At 41.8% G+C, this 19,464-nt stretch overlaps 1 protein-coding gene across 1 annotated transcript in view; it reads right to left on the bottom strand.

Moving 5' to 3' along the window:
- Nucleotides 1-2,922: 2,922 nt before the first annotated feature.
- LOC135236710 (mediator of RNA polymerase II transcription subunit 13-like) overlaps nt 2,923-19,464 on the bottom strand; it is an 86,003-nt gene continuing 69,461 nt past the window's right edge. The window contains exons 25-30 of the mRNA XM_064303207.1: nt 11,804-11,962; nt 11,350-11,535; nt 10,927-11,078; nt 6,673-6,837; nt 4,932-5,032; nt 2,923-4,706 (exon numbers count right to left, since the gene is read on the bottom strand). Coding sequence (XP_064159277.1) covers nt 4,574-4,706; nt 4,932-5,032; nt 6,673-6,837; nt 10,927-11,078; nt 11,350-11,535; nt 11,804-11,962 — 896 coding nt within the window. The 3' untranslated portion in view covers nt 2,923-4,573. The remainder of the gene's footprint in view (nt 4,707-4,931; nt 5,033-6,672; nt 6,838-10,926; nt 11,079-11,349; nt 11,536-11,803; nt 11,963-19,464) is intronic.

Here is a 19,464-nt window from a genome sequence, read left to right as displayed (position 1 = left end):
AAAGAAATCAGCATCTAGGGCTAAAACAACACATTTTGAGAAATTTAGTAAAATAAAATGGCCATATCAAACACATTCTTTCAAAACTAAATTGTTTAGAATAAAATCGAAACGAAAACAAAATTTTATTAAAAATAGTGAAAGAAAGTGCTTGGTTCTTAGCTGTTAAATATTCTGTGGGAAAATGCCCTGTCTATAGCCTACTTTTTAAACTGGAAAACTACATTCAATTAAAATAAAATAACATGCTAATATATGAACCGTGGTTCGCCTGTTTTCATTTTCGGTAGGCTACTAACCGTCCGCTGTTTATGGTACACTGGGTTTTTTCACACCCCTAATCTTTATCCAACTAAATTCTCAGCTCACTGGCTTATCCTTCACGAACGACCGTTCTCAGTTCACTAGTCAACAAAATTATGAATAGCATTAAAAGATGTGAATTACAGCAATAAATATGAATGACAACTAAATATAAGTTAGCAGAATATACGCATGGCAACGAATATATGAATAGCAGAACACAATATGAATAGCAGAGAAAAAAATGGAAAAAACTGAAAAATAATACCAATCAAGTACAAAATAATTGTTCATAGTCTTCAGGCAGTGCAAAAAGAAAAAAAAAAAGAAAAACCATGATTAGGGAGGTGTGACCACACAGCGCACACACACACACTTCCATTGACAGTTGTCAATCTGCGAACCATCATCATAGTTTGTCTCTCCAGTTGACCTAACTGGACCGGGCTATGCATCATCTTCAAACGTATCCTTTTGGCAGGACTCGCTAACAATAGCGCAACGGTAGGTTAGCCTCGTTGTGACGCCTAATGGGCAGAAGCAGTAATATGTTCATTGCAGAATGCGTTTCCCCCCACTTTTTAAAAGATGCATAGACTCATCAGCCTCATATAACTCCGTTCACAAACTGGTCTCTCTTTTAAGGCAAGGGTTTCAACCCCTAAGTACCCACTGTTGGAAACTGCATTTCCACCTCAAGCTTTTAAATCTGAGAAAATGAAGGAACTCGTGTCATTATTGCATACTAGCACTGTTTTCCATCCTCTCCTCCATGACCCGGTACCTGTGGTGGCGCCCCCATGCGAGCCCTGAGCAGATTTGTGGAGCAGATTTTCTCGCTCCTTTACCGTGGGACTCACAACACTGCATACTGTAGATCTCTCCCTGCTCTATCAATCCTGGTTCCATTTATGAGCTTGTTATCAGACCCTTGATGGGCTGCATCAGGTGTGGCAGATAACCAAATAATGACCAATCTTTTAAGAAAAAAAACATCCCAGAAGATATTTTTGAAAATTTTGTACACCCAGACTGTAAATTTCAGCAGGTGGCCATCCCTGCATGATGAGGCTGTGGGCCTTCCAGATCCTTCTTTCTTTATCCCCCAGCTGGTCACGTCCTCTTCGGGGATGGGGCATATCCCTGCCTTCAGCATCCCGTGGCTGTCATCGCGCTGTATCGACAGCCTACAGCTGCTAAGAATATTTATTAAATCAAAGGTTCTCAACGCACGCACACACACTAAATAACATAACATTACTAAACAACGTAACTAAATATCGTTTCTACATCATTATGTATACCACCCAGACGCGTTGAGGCCCAGTTCAACTACCATCATGTCAAGGTGAGGTGCGTGATGGAGCGCACATTTGGGATGCTCAAAACCCGCTGGAGGGTCCTGGAGATCCATGCTCTGTTGTGGTTGCTGCCTGCTGCATCTCCCACAACCTGTCTGTCCATGAACGACATCTTGGAGGAGGAAGACCAACCACAGCATGAGGGAGAAGAGGAGGATGAGGGCGGCGAGGATGGGCAGTTGTCGTCTGGCAACAACCTCCGGGCTAGACTGGCAGCACAACTGTCTGCTCCAGTAGAGCTACCAGCAGTTCTGCAGGACCATAGAAAATTTGTGGACTGAACTGAAAAAGTGTCCGAGCAAGGAGGCCCACAAACCTGACTGAGTTACACCAGTTCTGTCAGGAAGAAATTCCGGTAAAATAACGAGAAGCTTGTGGAAGGCCACCCCAAGCGTTTGATTCAAGTTAAGCAATTAAAAGGCAATGCCACCTAATACTAACTAAGTGTTTAGGGAACACATTGGCCAAAAGTCCCCTGAAAGTTCAATAATTTTCTACTTGGGTACAAAGTACCTTTTACAAGCAAAAAAGTAGGCCTACAAATGAATTCCGTATTGCTGGCTAGAGGGTACACTTACATCCCAATAGGGTTGATCAATGAACAAGCGCAACTCATGCCCTCAAAAATATTTAGATTTAATTTATTCCATCTCTATAAACTATTGATGTTTGGGCCATATTGTAAGGTCTTCATCAGAATGCGTAAAACTCTGAAAGGGGACAGACTCGACATCATTAAGTTTAAATGGAGGCAGATGAACTTAATCTGCGGAGAAGGATGGGCTGAATCCTGGCCCCAACAATGACACATAATGTACCAATAAGGTACCACCCAAGTGCTTGGCACCTTTTCATACTTTACCGCACCCTGACCAGCCACACGGGCTAGCCACCAACGCAACCCCAACACCAGCACTAACCCAGCTGAAAATGCACCACTGCTGTTGCCAATTCATACATTTCCTTTTCTAGTGGCCACATGCTTTTCAGAAAGAAAAGAAAAAGGGTAATGCCCAGAAATGTCCTGAACACTTTAGAGTGACAAAACAGGGATACAGCCTGCCAGTGCATTATACTAATGACTGTGCATGGCTGTTTTACATTTTCAGGGCGAAAATCCGACATGGTATGCCCTTAATTTAGACTGGCCTCCAAAATATTCTTAGAACGACAGAAATTCCTTGAGCTGGCGCTTGAAATACGCCAGATTCTCACGAGATAATGTCTAAGCCACTCCCCAAAAACCAACACAGACAAACTGAATCCACACACTTTATTCCTAAAACTGTAGCTGTACCACCCCTAGTGGCACACCACACATATTTTATATATTATAATTTATACATATATGCGCAATGTGTGTACACACATTTTATACATATACATATATGACAAAGTTGGGAAAAAAGCAAGTATGCATCCAATTTTAAAACCCATCAATGGCCAACATACTGTAAAAACACTGATTATTAATGAGCCCAGAATTTGTACTAGTTTAGATTGTGCCAAAAAAAAGCACATTTATCTATCAGCACCTTTAAGAGCACTACACACTAAAAGGTCTGACCTTCTTACTTTGAAATGACTGAAACCGGAATTGTAAAGAAGCTCCTTGAAGGCAGTTGTGGGTGGGACCAATTATGACACGTCAACTGGATAGGACAGAGAGGACTGTCACTCAAAACAGCCTTGCACCATTAAACCTGCATTGCTTTGCACTTTGAAGCGGCGAATGCCAACATTACTGATTGCAAGAATGTTAACATTAATATAACAAAAAACTATTATTTTTATTTTTAGACAAAAAATATGAATTAGAATAATAAATTAATGAATGTATCTGTGCCACTGATGGTTTGAAAACTGCAAAAATCCAAGCCTACATCAGTGGTTCCCAGCCCTGCTCCCAGAGAGCCACAAGGTCTGCAGGTTTTTTTTTGTTAAGTTATTAATTTATAGATTAAAAACAGTTGATTACACAGTAACCTCAACTTTCCTGCATCTTAAATAGCTGATTTCACTATGACTCTTCAGGACCAGAGCTAAGGATTCATGTGTTTGTGTGTGTGTGAGCGTTTATTATAAATATATACACATTTACACTTTGTTTTGTGTCTAAATGAGTGGTATAAAATACTATATGACACTGCAGCTCTTATTAAACACAGTGATATTCATTGCTGTACAAGTCCTCAGCAGACACAGCTGAGCTGTCCCCTGGCTCCGCCCCAAACGGCACAGCCATTAAATGCACCTATCCCATCTGTACATCAGCACTATACAAAAAATAATGCTCTAAAAGCAGCCTACGGCAAATTCATATTACGTTTTTGTGTTTCTTTTCAGATTCAGTTTAAAGATGATTTGATATATATATATATACACACACACATATATATATATATATATATATATATTTAAACAATCTTTTAAGCAGAAAGGCAATGCAAACCTTCCAAAGTATATATATTTATGCATTTAAGAAATAAGACAAATTATACATTTAAAAACTTAGAATAAATAAGATGCAGGCATTTAATTTGGACACAATTTCATACCGGAAGAAAGAAATCAGCCTTTTTTTAAAAATATATATATATAAACAAAGACAGATTCAGATTCTGAGCGTGCGGTCTCTTTCGGTACTTCACACGGATGCTTGACCCGGACTCAGGGGTCAGGGGTCAGCTCCGACTGGCTTCACTCCTCCGTTCCACCGTGTGTGACATTCTAGAACGTTCCAGCCCGTTCTGGAGCCCTCCCGGGCAGATCCGGGACAGAAGGAGGCAGTGCTGCCAGTGAGCGCTGGCTCTGCTGGCTGTGGGGAGCCCTGAAGTTCAGCGCTGTGCATATCTGAGTCACACTCCACTTCCTCCTCCAGGCTACCGCGCAGCCCTGCTTCCTGTCTGCTACAGCATGTTCATGATGAAGTTGTGCATCTGAGTCAGCACCACAAAGTGGACGGGCAGGCAGGAACGCCGGTCCTGTGTGGCAGGGTCGCAGGTCAGCCAGGAGAGGGCGTTGTACTGCTCCAGCACAAATCTGGAAGGGGGACCACAAGGCTTCCTCAATCAGACAATACCACACCCTACACCAACCCCTACACTCAACCGTGAACCATTCAGAAAACAATTACACAACACTGGCAATGAAAAACAAAGAAGAATAAAAATAAAACCACTTCAATTTTGGTCAGAAGGGAGAGGAAAAAGTGAAATGCTGCAGCCAATCAGACGGCCACATTTGACAGGACACAGGACAGGGTACCTGAGCACGTCTGAGGTGTGGTTGGAGTCCAGGGGGTGGGAGTGTTTACTGTGCAGGAGCTCGTCCGATTGTACGGTGGACACGTGCAGGTGTAGAGAGGCCTGGAGAGAGAGAGAGAGAGAGAGAGGGAGGGAGGGAAGGACAGACAGATTGAGATAAAGAGAGAGGGAGAGAGTGAGGGAGGGACACAGAGAGAAAGAGAGAGAGAGACAGTGAGAGACAGAGAGAGAGGGAGGGACAGAGAAAGAGGGAGAGAGGGAGGAACAGAGAGAGAGCGGGAGAGAGGGAGGGACAGAGCGAGAGAGAGAGAGGGAGTGACCGAGAGAGAGAGCTCATCACACCGTTTTCCTCCCCAGGAAAGCTCCAGCTTCTGTGTAAAGGTGAATCAGGGGCTCTCCCCCGGAGGAGAAGGCTCGGCGAGGGTGTGTAAGTGTGAGGTTGTGTAAGGGTGAGGGTGTGTGAGGGTGTGTAAGGGTGTGTAAGGGTGAGTGTGTAAAGGTGATGTTGTGTAAGGGTGAGTGTGTAAAGGTGAGGTTGTGTAAGGGTGAGGGTGTGTAAGTGTGAGGTTGTGTAAGGGTGAGGGTGTGTGAGGGTGAGGGTGTGTAAGTGTGAGGTTGTGTAAGGGTGAGTGTGTAAAGGTGAGGTTGTGTAAGGGTGAGGGTGTGTAAGTGTGAGGTTGTGTAAGGGTGAGTTGTAAAGGTGAGTGTGTGTAAGGGTGAGTGTGTAAAGGTGAGGTTGTGTAAGGGTGAGGGTGTGTAAGTGTGAGGTTGTGTAAGGGTGAGTGTGTAAAGGTGAGTGTGTGTAAGGGTGAGGGTGTGTAAGTGTGAGGTTGTGTAAGGGTGAGTGTGTGTAAGGGTGAGTGTGTAAAGGTGAGTGTGTGTAAGGGTGAGGGTGTGTAAGTGTGAGGTGGTGTAAGGGTAAGGCTGTGTAATGGTGAGTGTGTGTAAGTGTGAGGTTGTGTAAGGGTGAGGGTGTGTAAGTGTGAGTGTGTGTAAGGGTGAGGTGTGTAAGGGTGAGGTGTGTAAGTGTGAGGTTGTGTAAGGGTGAGTGGTGTAAGGTGAGTGTGTAAAGGTGAGTGGTTGTGTAAGGGTGAGGGTGTGTAAGTGTGAGGTGGTGTAAGGGTAAGGCTGTGTAATGGTGAGTGTGTGTAAGTGTGAGGTTGTGTAAGGGTGTGTAAAGGTGAGTGTGTGTAAGTGTGAGGTTGTGTAAGGGTGAGTGTGTGTAAGTGTGAGTGTGTAAAGGTGAGGTTGTGTAAGGGTAAGGCTGTGTAAGTGTGAGGGTGTGTAAGTGTGAGTGTGAGGTTGTGTAAGGGTGTGTAAGGGTGAGTGTGTAAAGGTGAGGTTGTGTAAGGGTGAGTGTGTAAAGGTGAGGTTGTGTAAGGGTGAGGTGTGGGTGTTGTAAGGGTGAGGTGTGTAAGGGGGTGTAAGGTGAGTGTGTGTAAGGTGAGGTTGTGTAAGGGTGAGGTGTGTGAGGGTGAGTGTGTAAGGGTGAGGGTGTGTGAGGGTGAGGGTATGTAAGTGTGATGTTGTGTAAGGGTGTGTAAAGGTGAGGTTGTGTAAGGGTGAGGGTGTGTAAGTGTGAGGTTGTGTAATGGTGAGTGTGTGTAAGTGTGAGGTTGTGTAAGGGTGTGTAATGGTGAGTGTGTGTAAGTGTGAGGTTGTGTAAGGGTGAGGGTGTGTGAGGGTGAGTGTGTAAAGGTGAGGTTGTGTAAGGGTGAGGGTGTGTGAGGGTGAGAACGTACCTTCAGGAAGAGTGGGCACTGATTCCGCGCCTGTGGACAGGCTGACCAAAACCAGTCTGGCAACGGCCCAGCTTTAGCCGTAGAAACGAAGTAGCCCAGAGCCATGGGCTGCTGCAGCAGGTTGGGCGCTTCCTCGTGAGACTCCATCCGATCCGTACTCTGGCCCTGGAGGAGGGTGGAGAAGGGTGGAGAGGGGTGGAGGAGGGTGGAGAGGGATGGACAAGCGTGGAGAAAGGTGGAGAGGGATGGAGGAGGGTGCAGAAGGGTAGAGAGGGGTGGAGGAGAGTGGAGAGGGGCGGAGGAGGGTGCAGAAGGGTGGAGGAGGGTAGAGAGGGATGAAGAAGGGTGGGGAGGGATGGAGGAGGGTGGACAAGGGTGGAGGAGAAACACCATGAAATGGGCCCTTCACATGCATCACTGCAAACGTTTATCAAAAGATACATCAAAACCACTTAGTCAGATTTTATGCGCAAGTAAAACACAATCTGAACAAAAACAAATTTTCACCGTATAAAAAGGCCAAGTTACTCACACACACAAAGCACTATCTATAAGCGATTAATTCAAGCTTGCAAAATCAGCAGGTTCATACATTCACTGAAATGTCTTCTTCCACGAGGCGATTTTGTTATTTGACACTTAGATGTGACAAAGTTTGAATGACCACATTGTCTTCAGATGGTAAGATCAAAAAACACAGGGCCAAGTTATTTGAAACAATTTAGGAAACACTGGGTAGCACTGCTTTGGAATACAGCTTGTTTAATTTGTGTAAGGTAAGATAGCCAATATTGTTTCTTGTAAATTAGCCTAATTTTGATACCAATACTATTAATGGCAGGCTCAGAGTTTGCAAGCTTAAATTAATGACTTATAGATAGTGCTTTGTATGTGTGAGTAAGTTTTGTATATTGAAAACATGTTTTTTTTCAGATATAATGTTTTTGTACTGTTTGTTATAGGTAAGTAATTATAGTAATGCATATAAATGTAGGCTATGTGAGAGACATGCAGACACACAAATACATGCAAATACATTCTAGCTAAAAGAAAATCAGGCATGGATTCTGTCAATTTTCCTTTACCATGAATGACAAACAAAGGAAAGTGTTTGTCATATTTTTAAATGGAAGGGTTTTTAATGGGGTAGTGTGTAGCCTACACGACAAAGCTACTAAAACTTGGTATTGCATGGCTAACTAACTAGGCTGTGTGTAGAGGATCTATAGGGCTAGCTAACATTAATTTAGAAATGTGGCATTGCAGGATAGATGCAGTCAGTAGCCTAGTTAGAAAGTAGGTAACCTGTAGAAATGGCACAGCATAGAATTTGACCATTGTCACTTGAATACAACCCCTGGAAAAAATTATGGAATCACCACACTTGGAGGATGTCCACCCAGCTTTTTTACTTCATAGCAAATGAACAAATCACAGATATGACACAAAACTATTTTTGTTTAATAGCTGAACATTCTGGCTTCGTGAAACATACCTCAAACAAATTAAATAATTAAAAAAATTTAAAAAAAAATTTTTTTTTATCTTTATATTTGAGGTTCAATTCACAGAAGTTATTTCAAGTGCTTAAGTACATCAAATTAAATCATTTAAATTAATGGCACATTTTTTCCAGATCAAGTAGAGGAAAGAATTATGGAATCACCTTGTAATTTGCATTTCTAAAACAAATACCGGCACCGGTCTAAAAATGCAAATTAGTCTGCAGTTAAAAGAGAGTGCTTACAGACCTTAATGAGCTGTTGGACTTGGCTTATTGAAAGGAAACATGGCCCCAACAAGAGGGTTGCCCATTGAAACAATGGAAAGGATTATAAAATTCCGTCAAGAAGGAAATCCAACACAGAGTGTGGCAAAAGATATTGGTTGTTCCCAGTCAGCTGTGTCTATGATTTGGTGCAAGTTTAAACAAAATGGGAAGGTTATAAAATGAAAACATACGGGTAGACCAAGGAAGACATCAAAGCGTCAGGATAGAAAACTCAAAGCAATATGCCTTCAAAATAGAAACCGCACAACAAAACAAATGAAAAACAAATGGGCGGAAACAGGAGTTAATGTTTGTGAGAGAACTGTAAGAAATCGGCTGAATGAAATGGGATTTACATATAGAAAACGAAACCAGCCAAACGAAAACCAGCACTAACACCTATACAGAAGAAAACAAGGTTACAGAGGGCTAAAGAGAAGCAATCGTGGAGTGTGGCTGATTGGATGGAAGTGATATTCAGTGATGAATCACAAATTTGCATTGGCCAAGGAGATGATGCTGGAACCTTTGTCTGGTGCCGTTCTAATGAAACATATAAAGTTGACTGCCTGAAGAAAACAATCAAATTTCCCCACTCATTCATGATATGGGGTTGCATGTCAGGTAAAGGACCAGGGGAGATGGCAATCATTACCTCAAACGTCAATGCACAGGTGTACACTGAAATTTTGGACACTTTTCTCATTCCATCAATTGAAAATAGCTTTGGTGGTCATGAAGTCATTTTTCCAGATGATAATGCATCTTGCCACAGAGAAAAGAGTGTTAAAGCTTTTCTTCAGGAAAGGCATATCACCTCAATTACATGGCCAGCAAACAGTCCAGATCTCAATCCGATTGAAAATTTATGGTGGAAATTTAAAAAATTGGTCCATGACAAGGCTCCATCTTGCAAACCTGATCTGTCAACCGCCATTTGAGAAAGTTTGAAACAGCCTGATGGAGAATATTGTTTTTAATTAGTGAAGTCCATGCCTCAAATTCAAGCTGTCATAAAAGCCCGAGGAGGAGCAACAAAGTATTAATTGTGATTTTTTTTTGTTGATGATTCCATAATTTTTTCCTCAAAATTGCATTCTATAATTTTTTTCCTCTACTTGATCTGGATAAAAACGTGCCATTAATTAAAATAATTTAATTTGTTTGAGGTATGTTTCACGAAGCCAGAATGTTCAGCTATTAAAAATTGTTTCGTGTCATATCTGTGATTTGTTAATTTGCTATGAAGTAAAAAAAAAAAAAAAAGCTGGGTTAACATCCTCTAAGTCTGGTGATTCCAAAATTTCTGCCAGGGGTTGTAAAATCGATATACCTGCCATGAAGAAGTCATTATCTTTTGCCGGTTTCCATACGGCCATTAACATTACCTACTGGACCGAATCGCAGCGCAGCTTTAGGGGATTCATTTTGGGGCCATCTGTATGTTATACACTCTGCCGGCTGACTCGTTAGCAAGGTAGCTAACGTTAAACGTTAAAGCAAAACTGCATAAAGTGTGCGTGTGTTTTATTTGGATTTCAGAAATATAAATGTTTCCCGCAGTTGAAAAAGCAATAGTTTCAATTTCTGGGGAATTATTACACAGCAAGCAAGCAAGCGTAACAAGTTAAAAACATGCCAAGGGGGGGTTTGAACCCTAGCCTGTCCGTCGTCCAAGGGCTCCATCAGCAACCGAGCTATCCAGTGAGCTACTAGTGAAGTAGCTGCAGGGCCGCATGCATTTCTATACACGTCCATTTTGTGTGCATCTGATGTTTTTATTGGCTGATATTGCTAAATGTCCAATAGGGAGATTTATTCTTTGTGGGCTTGGAGAAATTGTGATGATGTAATCGGCAGGAAAAAGAAAAAGTAAAAAACGCGAAATCCCTTAAGTTTGGTGCTTTATTGTGTGGACGTGTGAAGTTCTGTCTGTTGACATGAGGTCAGAATGTACAGAAGCTAATGTTTTAAGGGCTGAGAGTTTGTGGTAATTGTGGTTATTTTTGAAGGGAACCCTGAAAGGTGGCAAAGTCTCAGCGCTGTATAGGTATGGGGGCATGCTGCCCCGCCAGGCCGTAACTTGGCGGGATGGGGTACCTGCCATCCCAAATGGTTATTATAAGGGGGCATAAACAGAAAAGCTGGCCTGAAAAATGCATTTATCAATCTGCCCTCTTATAGGTTTGGATATCATCTCCGTCTATTCAAAGCAAATCAATTTTAATTATACTGCGCTTTTCACAGAAAACTGTCACAAAGACGCTTTACAGCTTAACAGAGGGAAAACTGGGTAAAACACAAAAAGCAAGCAGTGAGGTATAAAAAAAAAATCTCCTTGATGAACGTCTATCTTCAAGAGATTGGCGCTTAATGATATAAAAAGTGGGAAAATCCCAGCGCTGCAAAAGAAACAGACGGGTCCGGGGGGAGAGGAGCGTGCGGAGCAGGCGGGGTCAGGGCGGGGTCAGGGCGGGGCCCACCTTGCTGCCATCTCCACCGTGATGGTAGTGTGAGCCTGGAGAGTGCCCGGGGGACGCGGTTGGCGAGTTTGGCAGGATGTTGATGATGTCAGGGTCCAGGTCGTTCTCGTACTCCTCCAGCAGTTCGAAGATGCCCATCCCGTCCGTGCCATCTGGGGGCAAAGGGAAAAGAGGACTGAACTAGAGTCCCACACGTTCTCCAGAGAAGCCCCATCCTGAGGGGACAATTCAATTCAGTTCCATTTTATTTATATAGTGCTTTTTACAGAGTGACCTCTCCACCCTGCGGAGTGAAAGCTCTCTGAAAACGTCCCGTTCACAGACACACGTTTGCTCATAGCACTTGTATGGGCTTTCAGCTCTGGGGCAAAACGGTTGCCGTGCAACAGCCAGGGAGGCGGGGCGCATCGGCGGCGCTCTTACCGTTGATGTGGTTGAAGGTGATGTCGATGTTCTCGCTGGTGTAGTTGGAGCTGTTGACCTGAACGGCGGCGGAGGTGGGGAACACCAGGATGTGCGTGCAGGACGTGTCCTGCGGCGTGCTCAGCTGCGACGTCTGCATGTTGAGCGTGGTGCTGCGGCCGAACACCGAGCCCGTGGACACCGAGTCTGTGCAGCGGCGGAAAAGAGCGGGAAAAATCAGCCAGGCGTCCGGACCGCTGCGGCCCCTCCCACAAATAAGCAGTATGGGGTCACAGTGTGTGTGTGGATGGGGTCACAGTGCGTGTGTGGATGGGGTCAGTGTTTGTGTGGATGGGGTCACAGTTTGTGTGGATGGGGTCACAGTGTGTGTGTGGATGGGGTCACAGTGTGTGCTGTGCTGGCCTGTCTCACTTCACCTGGCTAAGTGGGGCTCTGAGACATAAATACACAGTACCTGGCATGATGACAAAGGAGCCCTGTGGCTCCATGGCAACCAGGCAGGTGCTGAGGATGCTGGGAGTGTCGGCGGCAGAGATGGCGCACGTTTTGCACATCTCCTTCAGACGCTTGCTGAGGGACTGGAGACTCCGCCTGCTGAGCAGAACACTCCAGTCTGGAGAGAGAGAGAGAGAGAGAGAGAGAGGGGGAGAGGGGGATGGAGAGAGAGAGAGAGGGAGAGAGAGAGATGTTTATATGATAAATGTATATATGTTTGTACGTTTACATGTGTGTATAGATGTGTATGTGTATGCATGTGCAGTATGTGTGCATATGTATGCATTAAGAATTATATTGTTTAAAAGGTTAGTTTTGTAAGCATCTGTAAATATTGAAATACTCTTTATTCCTCGTTTTTAAATGACACATACACACCTTCAGCAAAAAAAAACACATTTATTATTGTAAAAGTTCTAACATGAACTCCATGCGCATCTCAAGCTGGAATATCCAAGGCCTACATTCTTCTGTGTTTGGTTTGAAGAGTAGGACCTCAGAGTTCTTAAATGCAATCAAAGACTCAGACATTATTATTTTGCAAGAAACTTGGTGTAGAGGAGAAGGGCACACTGGTTGTCCCTCTGGGTACACAGAGCTGGTGGTTCCCTCCACTAAATTGCCAGGAGTAACCCAGGGCAGAGACTCTGGCGGCATACTGATTTGGCTTAAGGCAGAGCTTCAGAAGCACATAGAATTAATTTAAAAAAACGAAAATAATTTATGGCTCAAGATTAAAAAATAAATTATTTCTAACATGCAAAATGTTTTCCTTTGCGCAATATATATATCTCCCCCATAGAATCCCCGTACTTCAAAGAGGACACCTTTCTCAACATTGAGAGAGAGATCAACCATTTCCAGGCCCAGGGGAATGTGTTGATATGTGGTGATCTAAACTCAAGAACTGGTGAAGAACCTGACTTTATCAATAGTCAGAGAAATAATTACATATTTGGGAATAACCATTTTGATCTTCCTTTTCATTCACACAGGAACAATTATGACAAACAGACAAATACAAATGGAAGGCAGCTCTTGCAGCTTTGTCAAAGCCTGGGTCTGTACATTGTCAACGGTAGGTTCTGAGGGGACTCTCTAGGAAGATTGACGTACTCTTCACCTCTTGGCATCAGCACCGTAGACTATATGATTACACATCTGGACCCATCATCTTTCAGAGCATTCAGTCAAACCACTAACACATCTGTCAGATCACAGCCATATTACTGTGTATCTCAAAAGGACAGAAACATCCAACACAAAAACACTTCCCAGGAAGCTGTACAACATTGAAAAATCCTACAGATGGGCCCAAAACAGCAAAGAAAAATACCAGAAAGCAACTGGCAGCCAATTGACTCAATCCCTCTTAGACAACTTTCTGGAAAACACAGAATCACAATAAAAAAGGTGTAAACCTGGCAGTGAATAATCTAAATATTTGGCATCAATGTCCAACCTGAAATCTTCCAATAGAAAAACCAAAAAACCAAAAGACTGCCATGACATGAGAAAAAAACCAAAAACAGACAACCAGAAAATTAGGAATTACACCTTGCTTATTGTCAGGTACTTACACAATACAAAAACAAACTCAGAACCAAGAAAGAACAGTACATTAAGAATAAACTCAGCATCATTGAAGAATCTATTGATTCTAACAGTTTCTGGGACAACTGGAACAGATTACACAAAAAGGACCATGATGAACTGTCCATTCAAAATGGAGACATTTGGAAAAACCACTTCGAAAATCTATACCAGAAAAAGACACTAAGCCCAGAGCAAAAGCAAATATGTGAAGAATTGGAAAAGCTTGAACGGACATAAAAGATTACCAAAAACGTTTGGACTCCCCAATAACTGAAAAAGAGCTATTTGAAAAACTGAAGGACCTACGACCCAGAAAAGCCCACGGTGCAGATGGCATCCTAAAGGAGATGCTAAAACATACCGATCATAAATTTAAATTGGCTATCCTAAAACTGTACAACTTGGTTCTGAGTGTCAGTTACTTCCCTGATGTCTGGAACAAAGAACTCATAACGCCCATATATAAAATTGGAGACAAATTTGACCCAAATAATTACAGTCATATGTGTGAACAGTAATCTGGGGAAGGTATTCTGTATTATAATAAACAAAAGACTGATAAACTTCCTTATGGAGCACAATGTCTTGAGTAAAAGACTAATTGGATTTTTACCAAATTATAGAACATCGGATCATATTTTCACCCTTCATACCCTAATTGACAAATATGTTCACCAAAACAAAAGCAAAATTTGTCTGCTTTATAGATTTCCAGAAAGCTTTTGATTCTATTTGGCATGATGGTCTATTCCTAATGTATTGAAAGTGGTGTAGGGGGAAAACATATGATGTAATTAAATCGATGCATACAAACAACAAATGTGCAGTTAAAATTGGAACTAAACAAACTAAATATTTCTCCCAGGGGCGTGGTGAGGTGCAGGGCTCTTATATCTCACCAACTCTTTTTAATATTTATATAAATGGATTGGCAACACTATTTGAAAAATCTACAGCACCTGGCCTCGCCCTATGTGACTCCAAAGTTAAGTTCCTACTCTATGCAGATGACCTTGTTCTGCTCTCACCAACAGAACAGGGTCTACAGCAAAACCTGGAGTCATTTTGTCAGACCTGGGCCCTGACAATAAACCCCACAAAAAGTTATTGTGTTCCAACAAAGATCCAGACATCAGGGACCCCAAATAAATATCACATCAGGAACAACTAAAATTGAACAAACTACAAATTACTCATATTTAGGATTAAAAATCAGTTCTCCAGGAAGCTTTCATTTGGCTGTGAATGAACTTAAAGAGAACGCAAAAGGGGCTTCCTATGCCATTAAAAAGTCCATTCAAATAGAAATTCCAATTGGCATTTGGCTAAAAATTTTAAATCAGTAATTGAACCAACTGCACTTTATGGCAGTGAGGTGTGGGGTCCACTCACACAACACACATTTGTAAAATGGGACAAACATCCAATTGAGACCCTGCATGCATAATTCTGTAAAAGTATCCTATGGGTTCAGAGGAAAACCACAAATAATGCATGCAAGGGCAGAATTAGGCCAATATCCACTACTAATTAATATTCAGAAAAGAGCCATCAAATTTTGGAAACATTTAAAAATGAGTGACCCCCACTGCTATTATTACAAAGCCCTGAAATGCCAAGAGGTGAATATAAAGAAGAGTCCCCTCAGTCAACTGGTCCTGGGACTCACTGAAGAAAATCCTAACACCACTAATAATAGTCAGTCCCAGGACAGTGACATCCTTCTAGCTCAGAGAATTCGACCAAACACAATTATAATGAAACAAAAAGAAAAATATTTGACCTATTGGAAAGAAATGACAAAAACTCAAAATAAACTTAATTGCTATTTGGCCCTACACCATGGCTGACTACCTGACCATGGTGACAGACAGCAAACAGAGAATAATCTTGCCAATGTACAGATTCAGTGAGCACAGCTTTGCCATTGAAAAAGGCCGACACAGGCAGACCTGGCTGTCCAGAGAGGACAGACTGTGCTCACACTGCAGTCAAGGAGTGGTGAAGACAGAGCTACACTTCCTCACACTTCATGTGGAAAATACCTGGACAAAATTTCTAACAGAAATTCACGAAAATATGCCCTGAATTTGAAACATTAAATGGCCACCAAAAGCTCCCCTATTAACACAAAAAATGCATAAAACTAGCGGCCAATTACCACACAGCTTGCCATAAGCAAAGGGACAACCAGTCTACTTGGGTAAGCCTATGTCTGCAAACTGCATGTCCATGTAGCCTATATGTTCATGTGTTCAATGGTGTATGTTCTTTATATGTTCTTTTCTGTGTTTTGGCAATATAAGTTGTATCTTGTAATGCCAATAAAGCATTTTGAATTGAATTGAATTGAGAGAGAGGGGGAGCGAGAGAGAGAGAGATTGAGAGAGAGAGAGAGGGGAGCGGGGGAGAGGGAGAGAGAGAGGGGGAGAAGGAGAGAGAGAGAAGGGAGGAGAGGAAAGAGAGAGGAGAGGGAGAGAGAGGGAGAGAGATTATTATATGGTATAGAGATGATTTGTCAACCCAATTAGAACTAATTAAAAAGGCAATAGCACACATCTGGCTAAAATTAAATAAAAATATTATCAAATGTGATAATGCCTTATATATGTGCGGCCTAAATTCCCCCCTTTGGAGTCACCTTACTACAATGAAAACTTTCTTGAAAATCTCCATAAAGAGATCACACATTACCAGGCCCAGGGTAATGTCCTATTGATCGGAGATTTGAATGCCAGAACAGGATCTTAGCCTGACGCAGCAGATTCTACTGGCAGTAGTCATATCTTCAGACAGTCCTCTCTATACTTCACCCCTACCATTATCGATGGGCAGGACAGTGAAGTCAAATTCAAAAGTGTAATCAGTTCACCTGGAACTACTAACATCATTAACACTTTTCTCTCAACAGAGTTTCAACAAAACCAATTAGGCATAAATATGGCTGTAACAAAAATGTATAATATATATCATAAATCAGCCAATAAAGCAGGTCTTACTAAAAACAGCTCTGCATCCAAACAGAGACTGAAAAAAGAAGAGTGGTTTGATGAGGACTGCAGAAATATCAGGAAAGAATTAAGGCTGCAATCCAATCAATACCGTCAGCCACTCAACACAGAAATGCGACAAAATTATGTTGAAAAACTAAGAGAGTACAAAAAGAAAAGGATACATTATAATGAAAAACTATAAGAAATTGAAGACTCCATTGATCAAAATCAGTTCTGGAAAAAATGGAACAAATTGAGCAAAAAAAAAACAATGGAGAATTTGGCCATACAGAATTGCAACATTTGGAAAAAATCTTTTTGAAAAACTTCACTGAATAATCTAAATTATGAGCATAAACAAATCCAAGAAAAGTTGCAAATCCTTGAAGCAACAATCAAAAACTCCTGATATCAGAACCCTCTAGATTACAAAGTTACAATGAAAGAATTAGAAGACAACATTAAAAAGCTAAAACCTGGAAAAGCATGTGGACCTGACAGCATCAGGACAGAGATGCTTAAACACAGCACCCCTGAGCTGAGACAGGCCCTGCTCAAATTGTTCAATCTTGTTCTCCAAGCTGGCTGCTTTCCTGATATCTGGAATCAGGGGCATATTTTCCCCATAGAGTGGAGACAAATTTGACCCTAATAACTACTGAGGTATCTGTGTGGGCATCAATCTGGGGAAGATTTTCTGCAGCATTATCAATGCCAGAAAGCTAGCCTTTCATATCAAACACAATGTCTTGAGCAAAGGACAAATTGGCTTTCTACCAAACCACGCACAACTGAACATGTTTACACCGTACCCACCCTAATTAATCAACATATACACCAAAAAAGCAAAGGTCAAATTTCTGCATGCTTTATCAATTTTGAAAAGGCTTTTGATTCTATTTGGCAACAAGGATTATATTACAAAATTCTCCAAAGTGGTGTAGGGGGTAAAGTACATGATAGGGTTGGGTCGGTTTCCGGTTTTGCCGGTCCGGTGTACGAACTTAAACCGGTTTGATTTTACGTGAACCGACTGAACCGCCATTTGTCATTATGAGATGTTCTGGCAAATTAAAAAGTAGCCTACATCAGCAACCTGTGCCGACGGCGCTAAATCCAACTTGTATTGCATTAGTAATAAGCAATATGACAACGTGATTAACATAATATTATGTCTGTTTATAAACGGAGCCACTAGTGTCTGAGTGCAAGCAAAAAAAAAAAAAAGATTGCCGAGGCCGGCAACGAGGAGATGAAATTTAATTATACAACGGCTTGGCAATCGATTCTGATTGGTCCAAGGGTGGGCATTATTTCTCAGTAAAGGGACACCTCGGCCTTTTAACAGTTATAATGTGCTACAAAATCCAGCATTCTGAAGCAGTTTAAACAGCAACATTATTCTTTCGCTTTTGAACTGTTGTTACATCCCCTCCCTTTTTCAATGTCCAATTTCACAACTGATGGCAACGTTGAATCACATTTCTAGCTACTGTTGCTAGCTTTAAAAATTGGAATCGTCCCTTATTTGGACAGTAGAATAGGCATTCTGCATTTAACTAATTTTCATTCGCCCTCAGAACAAGGGCTACAGCAACATTTGGATTTGCTAGAGCAATACTATCAGCACTGACCGTAAACTTTAAAAAATCTAAAATAATGATATTCCAAAAGAAACCCAAATCTCAGGAAACCAGACACGTGTTCACTCAAGGAAACACCGCACTAGAGCACTCCCTGTTCTATGACTACCTGGGGCTCAAAATAAGTGCCTCAGGAAACTTTGGTCTGGCAGTAAATACACTAAAAGAAAAAGCCTGCAGAGCCTTTCATGCAATTAGAAGAAAAATAGACATACCAATTAGCATTTGGCTTAAAATCTTTGACAGTGTAATCCAACCAATTGCCTTATATGGAAGTGAAGTATGGGGTCCACTCAGTTATTACTACTATACTAGGTTGGACAAGCATCCTATAGAGGCCTTGCATGCAAAATTTTGCAGAGCAAAAAAAAAATTGCAGAGCACTCACCAATGCATGCAGGGCAGAATTAGGCAGATACCCATTGATAATTAACATTAAAAAAGAGCACTTAAATTTTGGATGCACCTCAAATCAAGTCCCCAAGACACAATGCAATTTCATGCACTGAAAACCCGAGATCTGAAACCCAAAAAGAGTCCTCTCAGTCAGCTGGTCATGAGACTCACTAACCAACTAAAACCTGACCAAACTCAGACCAGCACTGCTTTACAATCAGAAATTAGAGTACACCAAATAATTAAACAAACAAAAGATGCCTAACTGGAACATTGGACTAATCAAACCAAAACACAAAACAAACTTCATTGCTATTTGGCCCTAAATCGAGAATACAATTTGGTCGAGTATCTCTTCCCTGTCAGAGATACAAAGCAGAGACAAATCCTGACCAAATACAGGCTCAGTGACCACACCTTAGCAATTGAAAAAGGAAGGCACAAAAAAACATGGCTACCCAAAGAAGAACGTATATATGTTCACTGCAAGACAGGAGAGGTAGACAGAGATGCACTTCCTGCTATATTGTGAAAAATATTCACAAATAAGGAAAACACATTTTAATAAGACTCAAAATTCAAAATTCCAAAACAAATTTCTCTCCGTCACAAATGAACAAAAGCTGCGAGTCCTATTAGGAGAAGGACCGACAGCCTCACTCGCAGCTATAGCCGCGTTTCCACCAAAATTACCCGGAACTTTCAGTCCCAGGAACTACTTTACCAGGAACTAAAAGGTTCCTTCAGCTAATGGTTGTCTGCGTTTCCACCGGGGTCTAAAGTACCGCGAAGATTAGGCAAATTAGCCCACTGACGTTGTCGTCGGTCCATCTGTCATATGATTTCTTCTGTAACCCCATACTACCACCGAAGTAGCCTACATTATTTTCTAATAACCGGGACAGCCCGGAGGGGTTTATTCCACTTATATACAACGGGTTACCAACAATGACTATATATGGTTACTTTTGTATTTATTGATTTTCATATAT

The sequence above is a fragment of the Anguilla rostrata genome, chromosome 12 (assembly GCF_018555375.3).
Source record: "Anguilla rostrata isolate EN2019 chromosome 12, ASM1855537v3, whole genome shotgun sequence".
NCBI classification, from domain to species: domain Eukaryota; kingdom Metazoa; phylum Chordata; class Actinopteri; order Anguilliformes; family Anguillidae; genus Anguilla; species Anguilla rostrata.
Note: the sequence above shows the minus strand (reverse complement) of the source record. Positions and strands in the feature narration are given on the sequence as shown.